The following is a 17,963-nucleotide window of genomic DNA, read 5'->3' as shown; positions in this document are numbered from 1 at the left end:
GATAATTTCATAAATAGTTTTGGAATATCTGTGGAGCCATATGGAAAAATAAATCGGAACCCTAGGTCACATCTTTATGTCAAAATTAATTTGATTAAAAAGTAAAAATAAAATATTCAAAGCTTTTGAAGAAGACATGAGGAAATGTTTTTTAAGCATAAAGTTGGAAGTACCCTTAGAAAAGTGACATAAAACTCAGGAATCATAAAAAAAAAGCTCTGATATATTATCTACATAAAAACAAAGAAAGAAACTGCATGTTAAAAAATACTTTTAAAAGCCAAAAAGAAAAATAACAAATAGTGGGGGAAAATTAGCAAAAAATGTACTTCTTTAATACTAAGGCGTCCCTAAAAGAAAAATTGACAGTCTTTTGTAAAATGGGTAAAGGAATATGAAGACACAATTTAAAGAAAAAAACCTATGACTCCTAGGCATATGTGAATGTGATTGGCCTCATGATAGGCAAATGTAAACTAAGACTATAATGATGCCATTTTCTGTGCATCTGTGGAAAAATTAAACAGGCACTCTTACATAGCTTTGTGAATATAGATGTAATTTTTGAGGAGAATATTTTGTCAGTTACAACTGATATACTGAAGTATATCAGTAATCATATTAATATTAAATATAAATTGTAAATATCCTAACTAAAATGGCAGTTTGATTGCATAAAACATGTAAGATCTAATTATATGTTGCCTACAGTATACTTTGTATAGAAAGAGACATATAGTCTACATGAAAAAGAATGAGGAAATATATACCCTGCCAACCCTACAAAAGGAAAAGCTTACATTAATATCAAGGGACGTAAACTTTGAAGAAAAGAATATTACCAGGCATAAGAGGGGAGCATTTCATAATGGTACAGTGATCAATTCCTAAAGGATGTAACAATCATAACTGTTTATTCCTAATAACATAACTTCAAAATATCAAAAATTAATACAATTTCGAGAAGAAATGGATAAATCTGCATTTACATTCTGATCTTTTAACCTCTCCTTTCAGTAATTGATAGAGCAAATAAACAGCAGATCAGTAAGAACAATTGAATAATACTATCACCAAATTGACCTAATTGACATTGTGGAACAGTCTACCCAACAAGCAGAGTACACATTCTTTTCAAGTGCCCATACAACTTTTACTAAGATAGGTATATTCTGGGCCACAAAACAGATCTTAATAAATTTAAGGGCATGCCTGTTATACAAAGTATGTTATCTGATCACAGTTGAAATAAATGATGATAATAACACAACAACATAAAAAACCCTGGGAAATTCCCAAATATTTGAAAGCTATAGAGCTCACTTCTAAATAACCTATAATTGAAAGAAGGAATCAAAGGGAAATTATTTTGAGCTAGATGATATTGAAAATACTTAGAAAGGAATACACAGTATTAAAGGATCATATTAGAAGAAAAGTATGAAATAATTATTTCAGTTGCTATTATAAGAAACTAGGAAAAGAGCCAACAACCTAGAGTGAACAAAAGCCATGAAATAATCATATCCCATCAATTTCACCTGCCAGATTTCCCTCAAATCCTTACAATATGTGCTATAATTATTAGAAGCCCCTAATGGTTAAGAGTATAGATTAGGGTGACTGACCACCTGGTTTGCCCAGGAGGCGGGGGCGTGGGGGGAGGAAGGGCAGCTAGTTTCTAGACTCAGTGCTTAAAACTTAGAAAGTCCCAGGCAAACCGGATGAATTGGCACCTAGTGTAGTTTCTGGAGTCAGTCCTTAGACTTGAATCCCTTCCTTTAACTTAGGACAAATGATTTATCCTCATGTTGCTTTGATTTCCTCATCTGGAAATGGGTAATTATAATAGTACCATCTTAAAGAGTTAATGTGAGAATCTGATGAGTTAATGGATATGTAAACTACTGAAAGCATATAGAACAGTGAATGGAAGTTAGCAGTGGTGCCCTCCCCTTTTTTATAAGCAGTGGCCTTCCATGTCACTCTTCCCTTGTAGACTTAACCCTGCTTCAGGCTCTCCTTCAAGTATAGCCAGTTATCTTTATAAACACAAATATAAACATATCAATTCCCTGCTTAAAATACTTCAGTGGCTCATTAATACCCTAATACCCTTAGGTCGTACTCCAAATTTCATAATAAAGTTTATAAAGCCCAGTATTTATGCATTGTCCTAACTCTTCTCTTCCATACTTTGTTCAATGGTCTTTCTCTTTTCAAGATTTTGCAGGTGAGGTTGCCTCAACTAGACTTTTGGGGGAGGAAATGGGGGTTCTGTGTGTTATCCCTACCCTAGCTCTTTCTCCTTATGAAGCTCCTTTTTTTTTTTTTTTTTTGTCTTCCCAAGCTCTCTCCCCTCCCTGTCCCTATCAAATGTAAGTTAGGTTGGCCTTCTGTGTACTCTCACAGCACTGTGTGTTATTTCTCAACTGGCAGTGATGATAGTACTTACTATATAATATGTTAAATACTATAATACGTATATTAACTATAGTATTGGTTTTTCATTAACCTTCTTTGTTCTCCTAATACAGGAAATATATACATAAGATACAGGAAAGTAAATTTTCCCATATTTAGCATATTCCTTCTGTCAGGGTTGCCTGGCTTCCCCTTCATTGTATTTTATTGTAAATTTATTGTAAGTTTATTACAATTCCTGGAAAGTTATAATTGGTTCTTCAAAACTTAATTCATCTTGAGCACCTAATATTTGAATATTTCTCTGACATCCTCTGCCTTTCCTCTCTACTTCCCTTGAGTTGGTCATTTCTTATTTACCACATTAGTACATGTTACTGCTGTTTACCATAGCACTGGGAACACTGCTTTGAAGTTTCCTGTTTTCCATTCTAGACTACAACAATGTCAAGTCTTTATTTAGGATCTATTATGGGCACAGCACTATGCTAAGTCTCGGGGTACATTATCCTGGGCAAAACTGACATAGTCCCTGTTTTCTTGATGCTTACAGTGTAAAGGAAGAAACCAGGATTAATGACATTGAATTAGTAAGCCTAACATTGCAAATTGGATAGTGTTTTGAAAGGAATATTTAATACCGTGAAAGCATATTATAGGGATTCAGTCTTGGAAAAGTGACTCTCAGGTTTACAGTTGAAGATTAAGGATGAATTAATTACATAAAGAGAAAAAAGCACATTTCAGGTAGAGAAAACTGCAAATGAAAAGGTCCTCATGTGATTGTATATAATAAAAGTCATTGAAAGAGGGCTAGTGTGGCTGGAGTAGTATTGTAAAAAGTTTCTCTGGCTGCAGTAGGAACTCTGGGGAGTGGCTGGAGACAAGTAACATACAGAACATACAGGAGAGTTTGACAGTCCAGGTGAGAGAGAGACGATGGTGGTGTGGAGTAGGGGGTTAATGTTACAGACTGAGGTGGGTTTGAGAGATTTTTGTAAAGAAATATTGATAGGACATACTGATAAATTAGATTTAAAGTTTAAGAGAGTCGTAGGAAGGATTATCTATAAATATTTGGTATTCATAACTAAATGGATTATGTCCCTTTCAGTGCCTTATTCAGTACATGACATGCTTAAGTAAATATTTGTTGAAAATGAATGAGCATTGTTTCAGTTATGAAAATGTTACATTGATTTGCAGTATAAATTATGAGTAGGAAATGCTTTGTTTGTTGAATTAAACCTAATAAGTTGTCCTTTACATTGAAATTTGAACATACACCAAATGGTCCCAAATGGGATCTAGATTATAGTAATTTATCTTTGTACTGTCTTTTCAAGTAAAATTTGTGTGTGATACGCCAGTATAACCTGCAGTCATTTTGTAAGAGAAATAATGATAAAACATTTCTAAATTCTGTAGGATACTTGATATTTTCTTTCTTTCTTTCTTTCTTTCTTTCTTTCTTTCTTTCTTTCTTTCTTTCTTTTTTTTTAAGATTTTATTTATTTGTTCATGAGAGACACACACACACAGAGAGAGAGAGAGGCAGAGACACAGGCAGAGGGAGAAGCAGGTTCCATGCAGGGAGCCCAACGTGGGACTCGACCCCCGGTCTCCAGGATCATGCCCTGGGCTGAAGGCAGCACTCAACTGCTGAGCCACCCGGGCTGCCCCATATTTTCTTTTTATTAAAGCAGTCCCCAAAGTTGTTTTTTTTTCTTTATCCTTTGCAACACATTTTAACTTGGTTATAAGCAATTCAAGCTTTTTACTTGTGACTGAAAAAATCAGGAAGGGAACACTGAAATCTAGTTTCCTGACATTCCTACTGTCCTCCTTATTTTTATGCTGAATTACTGATACACGCACACTCTCACATACTTTAAGGTGGAAAGTGTTACTGAAAATGTGAACTATTTAGGATGAGTATTCATAAAGTGAGGAACTAAAGCTTGTACAATATTTGTATTCTAAAATTTAGTTTATTCTTAAAACATATTTATAACCAGTGTTACTAATGTTTGAGTGATAAACTAAACATCATAGCCAATAATACTCAAAATGTTCATACGGGTGTGTTTTGCAGATGTGTTCTTCTCCCTCTTTTGGGAATGAAGCCTCCTCAGCAAAGCCTATATCTACTTGTTGATTCTGTTGATGAAGGGTGTAACATTACTGAAGGTGAACAGACGTCTACCAGCTTATCTGGAACTGTTGCAGAACTTTTAGCTGGTCACCATGAGTTCTTTCCACCATGGCTATTGCTTCTGTGTTCTGCCCGAAAACAGAGTAAGGCTGTTACTAAAATGTTTACCGGTAAGTGTATGTTTGTTGATGTGTTACTGACATATTTCTAAATTATCTGTCTTATCTTCTGAACCATCTGTTGGCATTTTGGGGGAATCCCACATTGGTTTAATATTTAAATTTTTTTTTTTTATAGTTACTTCCCAGCCCTCTTTGTCACCAATATTTTATTCTAAATTATATAGTTTTACTTCTGTTCCTCCAGATTGGCTTTAATAGCATACTTTTAAGAATTCTGTTAATGAAATAAAAAATATTAAATTTGGTTAAAACTTTGAATATAGGAGAAATTTGAAATCTACAAAGTGCTTTCTTTCCATCCACGAACATAGCATATTTCATTTATTTAACTTTTTTCCTAGATTTTTCTCAGTTCTCCTTGCCTATGTCCTACATATTTCTTTCTGCTTTTCGCTGTTTTAAGTTAAAATATATGGGTTTTGAATTGAAATGAGTGTATTCAGAATTAAAATTTGCAGATGTATCCCCAGAGAGAAGGATCATTAAGATTTCTACTGGGTCTAAATAAGTTTCATCCAGTCGTATCTGAGAATTTAACATTTTTGGAATGAGATTTTCTCTTTCCTGATGTATTCACTGCACTAACCAGCAGCATTGTTATTAATGGCTTCAGGTGAGAGTTAATTTAATGAAAATTACTTTGGCCCTTAATCAGAATCGGCCTATGAGGGTATAACTGTGGGGTAACAGCATTGGACTTATTATGGGACTGAAGGAAATAGCCTATTTGAAACTGTTTTGTGCACAAAGAAATTAATCCTCTAGTATTTTTGAAGATTTTCATATTTGTTTTATCTGGTTATTAAATAGTACATGCTCCATATGGAAAATGTTTTAAATGACAACATAGTCAAATATTAACATCCTTCAGGGATATAGTAATAAGTAACCACTCCTTAACATTATGTGTTAAATTCTGTGTATGTTATCCTGCCTAATTGAGGTCCTCCTTATATCAATTTGATTTCCTGCTTTTTGACATTTGAAGCCTTTTACTGTCACTATATTGTCTTTTTAATAACTATTTTAATGGCTACATAGTTTATTAATATATCAGTATGCCAGAATTTATTTGACTTTCTTATTGTTGTACTTTTAGGTTTTATTTTCCTAGACCCTCCCCTCCCAGATTCTTGAGGATAACAAATAATTTCAGTGAGCATCAGGTTATAAAGGTTGGAACACATCGTATCATTCTATCATTCTATTATCAGTAGCATTGAGAAGTTTCATACCCTGGGAAATATTTCCAGTAAGAATACAAAGTGGTTCAACAGGGAAATGGTCCAGCATTTCAGTAAATCAGTTTTTTATTCCTCTAAAAATATTGAGCACTTTTCAGCCTTATAAAAATTTGTTAAAGTGCTTTGATGGCAATGTATTAAATTGTGCATATTCATAATAAAAGTGAATCACATATATAATGATTAGGAGTTGCAACTTTTAAAAAGCAGTTATATTTTCAGTAGCTTTAACTCAAGATACTCAAATTATTAACAGGTATTCTCAGTTCTGTTTTACCGAATAGATAACTATCATTAATGATGAACATATGAATTATTAATATTACTAAGCATTTAGATTTGGAAGAGCTTTTTTTTTTTAGACTGTAAGCACTTTGTGTGTATTCTTTATGAAAGTGTATTTAGAGTAGTGATATAAAGGTAGGGACAGGTGATACTCTGTTTGAATGTCTCATAATTAAGGCTGGCTAGTGTACATTCAGTTATGTGGATGGAAATACATAAATTTTTCATGTGAAAAAGATCAGCTTGCAAAAATAAGCAAGTGTTTTTATTTCTGGCAACTTTTTGTCCTTAGTCATTTGGGGGTACAGAAAATCTTACCAAGATGCTTTCATGAGTATGTATGTATGACTTTTAAGTGTTAAGATTACTATCTCATCATTAGAGTTGAGAGGCGCCCTGAGCCACTAATAGGATAAGAAATATTTCCACTTGTACAGCAGAAAATGAAATAGTTTATCTGCCACTAATGCGTTTTTACAGAAGGAAAGGAAAACTGATTTATATATTCATAGATATTGTGGTACCTGGGCGGCTCAGTCGATTAAGTGGCTGACTCTTGGTTTCAGCTCCGGTCATGATTTCGTGGGTCATGAGGTCAAAGCCCTGGGGTAGGATCTGTGCTCATCAGGAAGTCTGCTTGAATCAGGGGTTCTCTCCTTCTGCCCCTGCCCCCACTCATGCATGAGGGCTCTCTCTCATTTTCTCTCTCTAAAATAAATCTTTAAAATAATCCTTAAAATCTATCTATCTATATATATATATGGACGCCTGCGTGGCTCAGCGGTTGAGCATCTGCCTTCGGCTCAGTACGTGATCCCGGAGTTCTGGGATCGAGTCCCACATCGGGCTCCCTGCAAGGAGCCTGCTTCTCCTTCTGCCTATGTCTCTGCCTTCTCTCTGTCTCTCATGAATAAATAAAATCTTTAAAATATATATATATGTATATACATGCTCAGATGTTTCTTAATATTAATTGATTTGTTATTGATTTATTTGCTTATTAGTTTATTATATATTGAGGACATCCTCTTCAAATATATGGCAACTTCAGTAATCACTTTCAACTGATGACATCACTTTTTTGTCTCTAGGTTTTCGGAAAATAAGCTTAGATGACCTTCGGAAGGCATACATTGTTAAGGATGTTCAGCAGTACATCCTTCATCGTTTAGATCAAGAAGAAGCTTTGCGACAACACCTCACAAAAGAAACCGCAGAGATGTTAAATCAACTGCACATTAAAAGCAGCGGATGCTTTCTTTATCTAGAACGAGTTCTAGATGGAGTTGTAGAAAATTTTATTATGTTAAGAGAGATTCGTGACATCCCAGGAACTCTAAATGGTCTATATCTCTGGCTGTGTCAGCGACTTTTCGTAAGGAAACAGTTTGCAAAAGTTCAGCCCATTTTGAATGTGATTCTTGCAGCCTGCCGGCCATTGACCATCACGGAATTATATCATGCAGTATGGACTAAAAATATGTCATTAACCTTGGAAGACTTCCAACGTAAGTTAGATGTCCTCTCCAAACTTCTTGTTGATGGACTAGGAAATACTAAAATACTGTTTCACTATAGTTTTGCAGAGTGGCTTCTGGATGTGAAACACTGCACTCAGAAGTATTTATGTAATGCAGCAGAAGGACACAGAATGTTGGCCATGAGTTATACCTGTCAAGCCAAGAATTTAACACCATTGGAAGCACAAGAATTTGCATTGCATTTAATTAACTCAAACTTACAGTTGGAGACAGCTGAGTTAGCTCTCTGGATGATATGGAATGGTACACCTGTCAGAGATTCCCTGTCTACTCTAATTCCCAAGGAACAAGAAGTGCTACAGCTGTTGGTTAAAGCTGGTGCTCACGTCAACAGTGAAGACGATCGCACATCGTGCATAGTCAGACAAGCCTTAGAACGAGAGGATTCCATTCGGACATTATTAGATAATGGAGCTTCAGTAAATCAGTGTGATTCAAATGGAAGAACATTATTGGCTAATGCTGCATACAGTGGCAATCTTGATGTAGTGAATTTACTGGTCTCCAGGGGAGCAGATTTAGAGATAGAAGATGCGCATGGACATACACCACTTACCCTAGCTGCTAGACAAGGACATACCAAGGTGGTTAATTGTTTGATTGGGTGTGGTGCAAATATTAATCATACTGATCAAGATGGTTGGACAGCATTAAGATCTGCTGCTTGGGGTGGCCATACTGAGGTAGTTTCTGCACTACTTTATGCTGGCGTAAAAGTGGATTGTGCAGATGCTGATAGCCGAACAGCTTTGAGAGCAGCAGCTTGGGGAGGACATGAGGATATTGTACTGAATTTGCTACAACATGGTGCTGAAGTCAACAAAGCTGATAATGAAGGTAGAACTGCCTTGATAGCAGCAGCATACATGGGACATAGAGAAATTGTGGAACACCTGCTGGACCACGGAGCAGAAGTGAATCATGAGGATGTTGATGGCAGGACTGCACTCTCTGTAGCTGCACTCTGTGTGCCTGCAAGTAAAGGACATGCATCAGTTGTTAGTCTTTTAATTGATCGAGGTGCTGAAGTAGATCATTGTGATAAAGATGGCATGACTCCACTGCTGGTAGCTGCCTATGAAGGACACGTTGATGTGGTTGACTTGCTTCTAGAAGGGGGAGCAGATGTGGACCACACAGATAACAATGGTCGTACACCCCTTTTAGCGGCAGCTTCTATGGGCCATGCCTCAGTTGTAAACACGCTTTTGTTTTGGGGTGCAGCCGTGGATAGCATCGATAGTGAAGGTAGGACAGTCCTCAGCATAGCTTCAGCCCAAGGAAATGTTGAGGTAGTACGTACTCTATTGGATAGAGGGTTAGATGAAAATCACAGAGATGATGCCGGGTGGACACCTTTGCATATGGCAGCTTTTGAAGGTCACAGATTAATATGTGAAGCACTTATTGAACAAGGTGCTAGAACAAATGAGATTGATAATGATGGACGAATACCTTTCATATTAGCTGCACAAGAGGGTCATTATGATTGTGTTCAAATATTATTAGAAAATAAATCCAACATTGATCAAAGAGGTTACGATGGAAGAAATGCACTGCGGGTTGCTGCATTAGAAGGGCATAGGGACATTGTTGAATTACTTTTTAGCCATGGAGCCGACGTTAACTACAAGGATGCTGATGGGAGGCCTACGCTTTATATTTTGGCCCTAGAAAACCAACTTACAATGGCTGAGTACTTTCTAGAAAATGGTGCAAATGTAGAAGCAAGTGATGCCGAAGGAAGGACAGCACTTCATGTTTCCTGCTGGCAAGGCCATTTGGAAATGGTGCAGGTTCTGATAACCTACCATGCTGACATCAATGCTGCGGACAACGAAAAGAGATCTGCTTTGCAGTCTGCAGCTTGGCAGGGCCATGTAAAAGTGGTCCAGCTTCTGATCGAGCACGGTGCCATAGTTGACCACACTTGTAATCAGGGTGCGACTGCACTCTGTATTGCAGCCCAGGAAGGGCACATTGATGTTGTGCAGGTTTTATTAGAGCACGGTGCTGATCCAAACCATGCTGATCAATTCGGACGCACTGCTATGCGTGTTGCAGCCAAAAACGGACATTCTCAAATAATCAAATTATTAGAAAAGTACGGTGCGTCTAGTTTGAATGGCTGTTCCCCCTCTCCCGTTCATACAATGGAGCAAAAACCTCTGCAATCAGTATCTTCAAAAATGCAGTCGTTAACCATCAAATCAAATAGCTCTGGCAGTACTGGTGGAGGGGATATGCAGCCTTCACTGCGTGGTTTACCTAATGGGCCAGCTCACGCATTCAGTTCTCCTTCAGAATCTCCAGATTCTACAGTCGATCGTCAGAAGTCATCATTGTCAAATAATTCCCTGAAAAGCTCAAAAAATTCATCTTTGAGAACCACTTCCTCTACAGCAACAGCTCAAACAGTACCAATTGATAGCTTTCATAGCCTGTCGTTTACAGAACAAATTCAGCAGCATTCATTGCCGCGCAGTAGAAGTCGACAGTCAATTGTTTCTCCGTCTTCCACAACACAATCCTTGGGACAGAGCCATAATTCACCGAGTAGTGAATTTGAGTGGAGTCAGGTAAAACCCAGTTTGAAGTCGACGAAAACAAATAAAGGAGGGAAATCAGAAAATTCCAGCAAATCTGGAGCACCTGGGAAAAAAGCTAAACAAAATAATTCTTCACAGCCAAAGGTTTTAGAATATGAAATGACTCAGTTCGATAAAAGAGGGCCTCCAGCCAAATCTGGGACTAGTGCACCACCTAAACAAATGCCAGCAGAATCCCAGTGCAAAATTATGGTACCTTCGACTCAGCAAGAAATTGGTCGATCTCAGCAGCAGTTTCTTATTCATCAACAAAGTGGGGAGCAGAAGAAGAGAAATGGAATAATGACAAATCCAAATTATCATCTTCAGAGCAACCAGGTTTTTCTTGGTAGAGTTTCAGTCCCGAGGACAATACAAGACAGAGGGCATCAGGAAGTGTTAGAAGGATATCCTTCCTCAGAGACGGAATTAAGCCTTAAGCAAGCCCTGAAGCTTCAGATTGAGGGTTCTGACCCTAGCTTCAACTATAAAAAGGAAACACCGTTATAAAAGGTAACTTTTCATCAACCTAAAGAATAAACTATCCAAAGTATGGTTCCCTTTACTGAGGATACTCTTTTTCCCTCCTAGTCACATGGCTAATTCCCTCACCTAATCTCTATTCAGATGCCATCCTCTTTCTCAGCAAAACCTGCCTTTAGCTTCCTTGTGAATTTGAATTGTCCCACCACCACCATTCTTTTCCTTTCCTGCTTTTTGTTATCCAAAGAACTTACTATTTAGCATACTTTATGTATTTTATTTATTATTATGTATTTTATGTTTATTATTTGTCTCTTCCCAACTAAAATGTAAACTCTGTGAAAGAAGGGATTTTTATCTGTTCTCTGCCATATTCCATGTACTTGGAATACTGTTTGACCTATAGTCTTTTCTCAGTGAAAATATATTGAGTCAGTGAATGGACGAGTGGATGAGTGAATGAATAAATGAATGAACCAATATACTATACTTACGGATCTCTGATTAAGAATTTCTTTTGAGACAGTCATTTCCCCTCTTTAAAGTTCTTTGATGGTAATGGAGGGGAGAGGACCATTTCTGTAATATTCACATTTTTATTTGAATAAAATAGTGTATGTAGTGCTTAGTAGATAGGTAGTCAATGTTAATTTCCTTCTTTCTCACCCTGGAAGAAGTCAAAGACTTAGCACAAAGTAGCTTTTATGATGACAGATCTCTTAAGAATCTTCCGAGTAAAATTTGCACACACCAAGAATAGGTGAGGGCAGATGATAAATTGGGTGTATTGGTAAGAGGGCATTTAGGGCCTAGTATACTTAGACATGAGAATTATATGTTTAAAGATCAAAATAAAGTCATATTTATTAAGTAAAAGCTTTTACTTCTTTCCACTACAATGGATGCTTCACTACTTACATAGGGGAAGTTAATGAGAAAGTATATACGTAATTTTATATAATAGATACTTTTTCAGAAGCACATTTCTCTCCATTGAGATAAATCCCAAGGTTTCATTAGGAATCTTTGCTAATTTATACTGCAAGTATATTTATCCCACTTTGCTTAATCATTTTTCATCCTTTAACAGAATTGTACTCTTTACTTTAGCAAACTGATATTTCCTCCTTTCCCTTCTTTGTCTTTGGAGCTATATTTTAGGGTATTTTAGGTGAAGCATTATTATAAATTATAAACTTCCTGTGCTTTCTAATAGTAAATACCCTTCAATATGAATCAATGGATGACTGGTCAAATCTCATTCAAAAATAGTTTGTATAAAGTAGTTCATTCTGCAATGTGATTTATTTTAAGAATATTTAGTTCTGATGGTACAACTCTCTAACTCTAATGATATCTTTTGTAAAGGCAAAGTATAAATCTATATTAAACAATAAAACACATGAATTAGGGTAAACATTGTATGGAATCTTTAAAAGTGATTTCTAAATTGAATAATGAATCTCTAATTGATGTGTCTACTTTATGCTTCACATAGTATATATATATGTATATATATATATACTATTATATAATTATATGTACTTATAATTATATATGGTCTTAAAACTACATGGAGTTATATAGTAAGTATAATGTAGAAATTAATTTCTTTTTTAACTTTTACATTAGTTTCCTATTCTGTGAAACAGAAGACATTGTGATTGGAGTGGTTCTTCAGCTACTGGATGAAAACATAAAATGCCTGTTGATTTGCTGAAAAAAAAAATGAAGAATGTGATATCTGCAGTACAGTTACCTTAATTACTGTAATGTGCCTAAATAGTAAGGCTGCCTTCTCAATGTAACCCTCTGTGCTTAAAAAATTTCATTTTGTGTGCTTTGTATTCACTACACAAGAATAAGCACTTTTGTTTCTAAATGCAGGTATATACTGCAGTTCCCTGATAAAAGCTGAGAAAAAAATTTAAGTTAAGATTTGATAAATGTGCATGTGCCATGATCAATTATATACGAAAAGGCAGTGTTCTTTGTATTTATTTTTTTTTTCTTTTTAGTGGCAAACGAAACGTAAGCATATTGTTTCAGTCACATTTGCATTGTTGTAGTGTATGGCTTGTTTCTTGTATCTTAAAAAATGTTGCTCAATAAAATAAATCATGCAACTATTTTATGTTCAGTACACCTTCAGCATTGGTTGAACATGTGTTTCTATTTAATGCCACATTGAGGTGAGAAATGGTTTGTTGACAGTTTTAAAAAATAATTCTAGTGTTTTAGGGAGCTGCTCTAAGTAGTTTAAATTTGAATTTCCCAGTAGAATCCTCCTAATCTCTGGCTAAGGATGAAAAAAAGAAAGAGAGAGAAAGAAATAAAGAAAGAAAAAAAGAAAGAAAAAGAAAGAAAGAAAGAAAAGAACAAAACAGACTATAGGCAGAACAAAGTTCTGTTTCATTCACTGGGATGCAATTTCACCTTCCACTCACTAGTCAGTCCACCTCCAAGAAGACAGACTATCATTTCTGAGGCATGGAAATTCTCAGGGACAAGGCTGTGCCTCAGGGCGAGTGTACGTAGAAGGAGATGCACCTGAGGGTAGACTTTTGATCCCTGAACAATTCATCGACCACACTTATCTCCTGTCCAGTTAAATAGAATTGACCAGTGTAAATTTCATGCTGGCTTCTCTCTCAGTTGTTTCTATCTTGTAAATCATTGAATGACCAAAATAACCCCCACTCAAAATCAATGGAAGCAGTTTTAGTGGTAGCTGGGTGAATATTTCTAATGAACGTAATATGTGGGTCCTTCACAGGTGACACCACTAACCTGCCAGTCACAGCACATGTGTATTTTTTTTTTTAAATTGAGTTTTGGTAAATGATAGTGATAGATTTGCACTTTTCTGTCCACATACTCTTTCCTGTTTTCTTCTTTGGCCAGTTGCTCACAGGATAACTGGATGGTAGGGTTAAAGGTGAAATCTATGACCAAGGAAAACCAAGGTGACTGGCCCAAATGAGCAGGGGACCCACAGCCTGGGCCTCCTGGATGGACTCTAAACCAGCAGAGCTGACTTAAGTGGGTTGTGTAATGCCTGGAAAGGTTAGAATTTATTGTTGAGAAGCCATTGTTGTGGGTTTGATTTTTGGATAAGCCCCGTGAATTTTAGAAAGCCCAGAAATTCTATTTTCCCATGTGCATTTGTTGATAAGGAAGAGGAATGAGGAAAGAGAATTTGGAGATTCAGCATAAAAACACTGCTACTAGAGCAAAATCTTGAGTAACAAAGGTCTTCGTAACAGAGATCAGTAATGTCATCCTCATCTATGAAGGACACATATGTGATGCATTGTTCACAGAAATAGAAACGTGTAATTGGTTGTGAAAAGTGTTTCACTTGAATCTTCGTGTAAGGTTTTTATTTTCTAATTTACTTTTTAAAGTCAGCAAAACACATTTTGTTTGTGTCATCGGTAAGTCATAATCAGGAATAGGAGAGAAGTTCAATCGATAATAAGGTGACATGGCAATATTGATAACTCGAATGTGAATGTTTCAAGTATTGAATTTTTGTCCCCATGGGACATTTATTAAATACACTTAATAGGACTCTTGCAAAGTAGCCTTAAAAGTGTTAATGATTCTATTGATAAATATGAATACATACTATTATTAGAACCAATCTTACTCGTATCTCAAATACAGTACATTTACATTACTGTAGAAGATGAAGCTCTAATTTCTTATTAGGTGTATTTTTCTTTAGAAAGAGAACCCTGAAAGCTGCCAGTTTTTCTATAACTTTGAATTATTGGAATTGTATTTATTTAATTTTATTGTTTTTTACAAAAATGCACCTTGTGGCCAAAGGGCAAAGATATGACTCATTACATAAGGGATTTATGTTTTTCAAAGAGCTGAATGTTTTCATATCCATATTATGTACACTTGAAACAGTTGGTAGGAAGAGAATATGTTGGAAAAATATGATTTTCACAAGTAAGTACTCCTCTGGATTTTTTTGTATTGTGTTTTGGAATAGGAAAGAAATGGCTTTTAGTTAGGATAAGGATGATAAGGGTGCTGAAGATGCCCTGCTTTGCCTATTTGTTTTTGTGGGGGATTGAATAACATGAATGAATGTGGCTTTTGCTTCATTAAGAGTAAAAAAAATAGCCCCCTCAATTTAAAATGTCTAAATAGCTATTTTAAAAATCAAAATGTTTAAATTTTGTAAATCACCTGATGTCAGTACACACCTATAATGCCATGTGCTTATAACTTTTTAACATTCCATCTGTGCCCATTCCCTAAAAGTCATGAGCTGGTAATAAGGGAAGTGATAAAAAAAAAATACAGTAAAGAAAAACTAAGATCTGAATATATGTTGGAAAGGCTTTGGAAGGAAAATTGACTGGAACCCCCATGTACTGCAGAGTACAGCCAGTATCTTGTGTCTCTCTTCCTCATTCCGCACCCCTACTGGAATCCTTACCAAAAAAAATTCACTACTTTAAAAACAGGAGTAAATAATTTGCTCAATATTGTTTGGCTATGCAAATGTTTGTTTTGCTTAATGTTCTCCATTTACACTTCTCAGCAAATGTAGTTGCAGACAAATGCTTTCTTTTTTTATTTTTTCCTTGGTTTGGGGTATGTAAATAGCCTAAAATGTACATTGAATTTCACATTGTAAAAGTTTTATTTTATTCCTTGTATTATATTAAGCAAAAATCCCTATGTATATGAAAGTGCATAATAAATATATTTGCTCTACAGAGGATATCTTGTTTTAATTTTAATCCTTGACCCAACAGAACATGCATGACATTTGCAGCAAAAAAATATATATATATATCAGTTTTAAGTTTTGACATTTTAAATAAATACTGAGAAGACGAATTTGGAAACATTTTACCAAAAAAAAAAAAAAAATGAGATATAAAAACTTCACAAAGGAAGGTGGAAAAACAAAAAGATCTTGACTTTATGTCTTCCAAAAGTTACTATAAGGACTTAGTGGGTTTTTTTTTTTCCCCTAATAACTGTTATTACTGTTGTCACCATGTCAGATTTCATGACTCTGAAATTGCAGTAATCCAATCAGTTGTGTACATGCATGCTCCTTGGTCATTAGAATATTATGGACATCTCACATTTGATATTTTGGAGTTAATTGCAAATATGGTCCTTTTCTAAATAAATTTCTATGTATTCTTCGTAAAGTTGGGTCACTTCATGATCTGCCTCTCCCACCAGAACACAACATCATATGCATGTATCTACATTTGTGTGAATATATACAATATATTACTCTAAAGAGGTTTCTGCAAAAGCCAGCAAGGAATTCTGTGTTAGGTGATTTTATAATTATAGAGTTCTACAGTAATTACAGTAATTCTTTATAAATGGATTAATAAAAATCTGACTCAAACTTTTTTTTTTTATTTTTAAAGATTTTATTTATTTATACATGAGAGACACAGAAAGAGAGGTAGAGACATAGGCAGAGGGAGAAGCAGGCTCCCTGCAGGGAGCCTGATGTGGGACTCTATCCCAGGAGCCGGGATCACACCCTGAGCCCAAGGCAGATACTCAACTGCTGAGCCACCCAAGCATCCCTCAAATTTTTTAATAACAATGCTTAAACACAAATGGTGAGGTACTTGGGAGAATTTTGAAGAAGACTGGTTAGCAAACTTCTATGGAATTTTCTAGCTGGCAATCCAAAGAAATACACTGAGAACTTGGCAATGACTAAGGTTTTAACTCTTTTGCCTTAGTAGTTGGGAGGATTCCAACTAATAGTAGTGTTAGATATTATGAAGGCTTAGATTCCTGGATTTGGGGGGAAATTTCCATTAAGCAAATATATGCACTAATCTTACTTTCAAGATAGGGTTTCTGCTGACCTATCTTACTAGTACAGTAAAATTAAAACTATCCAATATTAAAATGGAATCATTTGAAATTTACTGCATGTTTGGAGTACTACTCAAATGTACAGTCATTCTCACATTGACAAAACTTAAATTATGAAACATATTCGTAGAAGGATATATTTGCAATGTTTAGAAGAAGCTTTTACTGGGGATCCCTGGGTGGCTCAGCGGTTTTGCGTCTGCCTTTGGCCCAGGGCTCGATCCTGGAGTTCCGGGATCGAGTCCCACGTCTGGCTCCCCGCATGGGCCTGCTTGTCCCTCCTCCTGTGTCTCTGCCTCTCTCTCTCTCTCTCTGTGTCTAATGAATAAATCTTAAAAAAAAAAAAGAAGAAGAAGAAGAAGAAGAAGCTTTTACTTACAGCTTTTGCATGTTTTCAGTCTTCATGGTGAAAAGTGATGTAATGATAGGTCCCAAAAGAATTGATTTACATTTTTGAAGAGTGTTATTCCCATTTTGTTTGTAAAGTTATGCTCTACTATAACGTATCGGAAATACACAAATCTTAAGGCACTGTCCTATCATTTTTTACAAGTTGAGCATACCTATTTAACCATCATCCTGACCAAGATATTGGCCAAAACATATATTTATAAACCTCCTGCATCTGAGAATAATGATTATTGTGAAGGTAGAGGTTAAAAGAAAACGTGATCTTATGAGATTCGATGGTGATTTAACTCCATTAGTAGCTTTCAGTAGGTAAAGATAGAACAAACATAAACACTTGTATACATGCAAAAAAAAAAAAAAGATGCTATAATTGTGATTAATTCTCATAGGGAAAGGCAAGCTATGCATTCCCAAATAACCTGCTAAAAAAAAACCTACAAACACATTTAAAAACACCATAAATTCAGTATATCCAAACCTAAAGCCATCAACTTTCTCACCTAAACACCAGTCCTCTTAACTCCTTTGTGAATAGTTTTTCATTCTACTTTCAAGAAACTGAAATCGGATATTGTAGATGATGCTCTATATGTGGGGCTTATGCATGGGAGAGGACAGGGAAATCCCATCAGGGAGCCCTTCTTCGTAGACAAGGCTTTGGTCCTTCCTCAAGAAATTAACCAAGGGATGATGCACTGCTATATATTTTTAGCTGAAATACAATGTGTTGTGATTAAAATTTCAAATAGTTAATGGTTTGATTA

General features: G+C 35.7%; 1 protein-coding gene across 1 annotated transcript in view; it reads left to right on the top strand.

The window, feature by feature from the left end:
- The window catches only part of ANKRD50 (ankyrin repeat domain 50), a 30,879-nt gene extending 15,235 nt beyond the window's left edge, over nt 1–15,644 (top strand). The window contains exons 3-5 of the mRNA XM_041759121.1: nt 4,520–4,749; nt 7,382–10,932; nt 12,535–15,644. Coding sequence (XP_041615055.1) covers nt 4,520–4,749; nt 7,382–10,929 — 3,778 coding nt within the window. The 3' untranslated portion in view covers nt 10,930–10,932; nt 12,535–15,644. The remainder of the gene's footprint in view (nt 1–4,519; nt 4,750–7,381; nt 10,933–12,534) is intronic.
- Nucleotides 15,645–17,963: the final 2,319 nt, after the last annotated feature.

The sequence above is a fragment of the Vulpes lagopus genome, chromosome 6, assembly GCF_018345385.1.
Source record: "Vulpes lagopus strain Blue_001 chromosome 6, ASM1834538v1, whole genome shotgun sequence".
NCBI classification, from domain to species: Eukaryota; Metazoa; Chordata; class Mammalia; order Carnivora; family Canidae; genus Vulpes; species Vulpes lagopus.
Note: the sequence above shows the minus strand (reverse complement) of the source record. Positions and strands in the feature narration are given on the sequence as shown.